We start from the raw sequence: 3,304 nt of genomic DNA, 5'->3' as shown, positions 1-3,304 counted from the left end.
GAGATGACAGTGAAGCTCCTCACCTGAGACAGAGATCCAGCTGGATGGAGACTCTCCATGATCCCTGATGTGACACTTGTAGAGACCTTCATCAGACCTGGAAACATGCTGGAGGGTCATGTGACCTGTAGGCTCAGTCCTGATGAGGGAGCCATCTTTATAGAAAGCAGCTGAGGGGTTGGAGGGAGGGGTCTTTGATTGACAGCTCAGAGTGAGGTCATGACCCTCCATCACAGGGAGGACAGGACTCTGCAGGATCACTGATCCACCTCAACACAGAGACAAAGCATTTCATCCATCTGCACACAGCTGCAGCAACACTAACTCCACAGTCTGATCTTACCAGAGACACTGATGTTAACCACCATGCTGCTGGCTCCTCCCCCTCTGGACTCACACCAGTACACACCACTTTCTTCTTCGTACATGTAGCCGATGTTACAGGACAAACCATCTCCTGATCCCCACTCAGATCCACACTGAGTCCTGGTTTCTCCTGAGGTGTTCCTCCTCAGAGTCCATCCTGCAGAGCTGTCGTCCTCACAGTTCAGAATCACTGATTCTCCTCTAAAGAACTGAGATCTGCTGGGACTCACAGTCACACCAACTACAACAACAAAGTAAAGATACACAGAGTGTTGCTGCTTTCTTGGACACAAACACAGAGAGTCCGACTGACTGAGGAAGTGGACTAACTTTGGTTTGTTGTGCAGCACAGCAGGGAGCTCAGAGCTGCAGAGAAATGACACTCAGCTTAGTTGGAGCTTTGATGAACGCTCTGCTGTGGGAAGCAGCATCTGTCAACGTTTACACACCAACACACATCCAGCAGACGGGACTCACCCAGCAGCATCTGGACAGATGTTCCCTCCATTCTGCAGCTGCAGGACATCAGACCATTATTAAAGAAGTGTCAGAACTGTGATGGTTCCTCTGAGGTTGGTTGTTACTATGACCTCTCTGAACAAACCTTGTTTTTTAAATTTTTTAAATATTTTTTTACTTTTTGTATCCACACTGGTCGTGTTTCATAAGATCAACATCACTCTGTAGAACGCTCCAACTACGTTCACAATGTCTCCCGTTTTCTCTAACCAGAGTCTGATCTCACTGGCTCCTTTCACTTGTATTCTCCACATTTTAGGACATTTTTTTCAGTTTTCAGGGTAACTTAATGGATGGAATATTCTGGATCTAGAGTGGATGATGTCACAGCTAGAGTGACTTTTTAAGATGAAAATTTTCTAGACAAACTGCCGTTACTCAAACACTGTTTGTCACATAGTCACAATTTTTTTCACCCAAACGTAGGAAAATGCCTCTGGATTGGTAAAATCTGACCCCCCTGTGGGGCAAACACATTAGCCCCTATAGCCCCTAGTCTCACACAAAGTTCACTCAGTTCTCCCATCTGAGCAAATCAAAATGTGTGATTGTGTCGTCAGCAGGGACCTGATGACTATCAAAGGCGAGGTGACTGAGGTACGTGCGTTTTGTTCCTGCATTGTTATGTATTTTAGTAAGACTCACTGGTCCCCTCAGGGGATGATTGTATGGCAAGCCAAAGAGACCAAAAGTCACCAGGAAAAGCAAGCACCGGAGTGTCACTTTTTAAAAATAACAATTATTATTTTAAATAATTAAACGATCCCACAGTTAGTTTTGATAAAATAATGAATACCAAAATAAATTTTAACTTTTTAAATTTATGATTTAATATGGATATTAGGGACGAGAACATTTGTATTCAAGGAACTCTAGATAGATTTGGTATTTTCCACACTATTTGTAAGCATTCTTTCCTCTCAGTTTTTGTAGATTTGGTTTAAAAACATAAATATAATCAGAAACTACATGTTTTAGTATGTTGTTTGTGTTCAAAGTTTAAATGTTTTGTTTAACGATTAGGCCTCAATGACCAAATGTTTGATTATATAAATATTGTGTGTAAAGTACTTTATATGCTATTGAATATATAATTTAAAGCATTTCCAAACATTTATTTAGCTTTAATTTTTATTTTTTAACTTTTTACTGATCAGAAAAATGATCCACACCGTGACCCTAAGACCGTGACACGTTCTGAATCGTGAGTTTTGTGATCTGTTACACCCATACTTTTAATACATTTAAAATAAAAACTTGAAAAAACATAAATATTTGTTCAAAATGTGTTTACTTCTCTCAACTAAAATCATTATAATTCCTATTTTGTCAATTTGAATTTATTTTAAAGAAATCGTGAAAAAATCGTGATTTCCTTTTTTTTGTCACATCGCCCAGCCCTACCATGTTGCATCCACCAATCAGAAACAGCTTTGGGCATGTGACGTTTGCAGTGGCTCGATCAGCGGGTAGAATACTAATCCAAAGTGAGCGTTTTTGACGTGAACTTCTATCTTTTTCATTAACCTGTTGGAGCCGCAGGTTTGCAGAGCTCATCCAGTTACTTTGGGGCAAAGGCGGGATACACTCTGGACAGATCGGCAGCTTCTATCCAGAGACTACTCACTCTATATGATAGACAGAAAGCTGATGCGGGGTGGAGACACGATTACTGATGTTTTTGTAGAACTCTTCACTATAAATAAACCTGGTTTATCTCTCAACATCATCTGTGTCTTCATACAGACAGACACTGTTCCTTAGAGGACTCATCCTAAAATCATTAGCTGGTAGCTCCTCCCACAGGCGGCTGCGGCATCAAGCTCAGGAACAGATTTTTTGACCACCAAAGAACAGCGAATTCGTCACGCGATGAAAGGGGGGCGGGGCATGCAAATTTGTCGTTTGAATTGCGTTTGGTGTGAATTCACCTTTACAGGCAACACCTATAATTCTACTTTGTGGACTTCTGTGGATCTGTCACAAATTATGTTTAGAACGTAACCCGCAGGACAAATGAGGGAACACTTCGTTGTGTTGAATTTAAAAAATGGGGAAACAACATATTTGAACTTTGAATTTTGGGGCTTTGGCTTTGGTTTTAAACTAGTTGATTTTTTAGTTTTTTTTTCCCCTATTGCATCCTTTTTTTTTACTATAGTCTAAGTCCTTTTTTGACCAATTATACCTAAAAGGGTTATACCTAAAAACTTTCTATGAGAGATAAATTCCACAGAAATATTAATATAAAACCAAGTATAACTCCAGTTTGTACCAAAAGTATCTTAATGTAGCTTCACAAACTACAATTAAAATTATTTTAATTCCTTTAAAAGAATGTAGGAGAGGAAGAAAAACAAAAAGAAAAAAGGGACGGAAAAAATATATTAGTAAGAATATTCTAAAGAATTACAACAAC

At 39.6% G+C, this 3,304-nt stretch overlaps 1 protein-coding gene and 1 long non-coding RNA gene across 2 annotated transcripts in view; one reads left to right on the top strand and one right to left on the bottom strand.

The window, feature by feature from the left end:
• Positions 1-23: 23 nt before the first annotated feature.
• The window catches only part of LOC112143484 (protein turtle), a gene marked incomplete at its 3' end in the record, with an annotated part of 6,140 nt that continues 2,859 nt past the window's right edge, over positions 24-3,304 (bottom strand). The window contains 4 exon segments of the mRNA XM_024267503.2: positions 24-269; positions 344-607; positions 697-732; positions 844-881. Coding sequence (XP_024123271.1) covers positions 24-269; positions 344-607; positions 697-732; positions 844-874 — 577 coding nt within the window.
• Positions 574-3,255, top strand: LOC118600097. Its single transcript, XR_004949666.1, has 2 exons — positions 574-620; positions 714-3,255. It is a non-coding gene; the product is annotated as an uncharacterized LOC118600097 (long non-coding RNA).

Source organism: Oryzias melastigma, linkage group LG18, assembly GCF_002922805.2.
Source record: "Oryzias melastigma strain HK-1 linkage group LG18, ASM292280v2, whole genome shotgun sequence".
NCBI classification, from domain to species: Eukaryota; Metazoa; Chordata; class Actinopteri; order Beloniformes; family Adrianichthyidae; genus Oryzias; species Oryzias melastigma.
The sequence above is the reverse complement of the archived record's forward strand: the minus strand, read 5'-3'. Positions and strand labels throughout refer to the sequence as shown.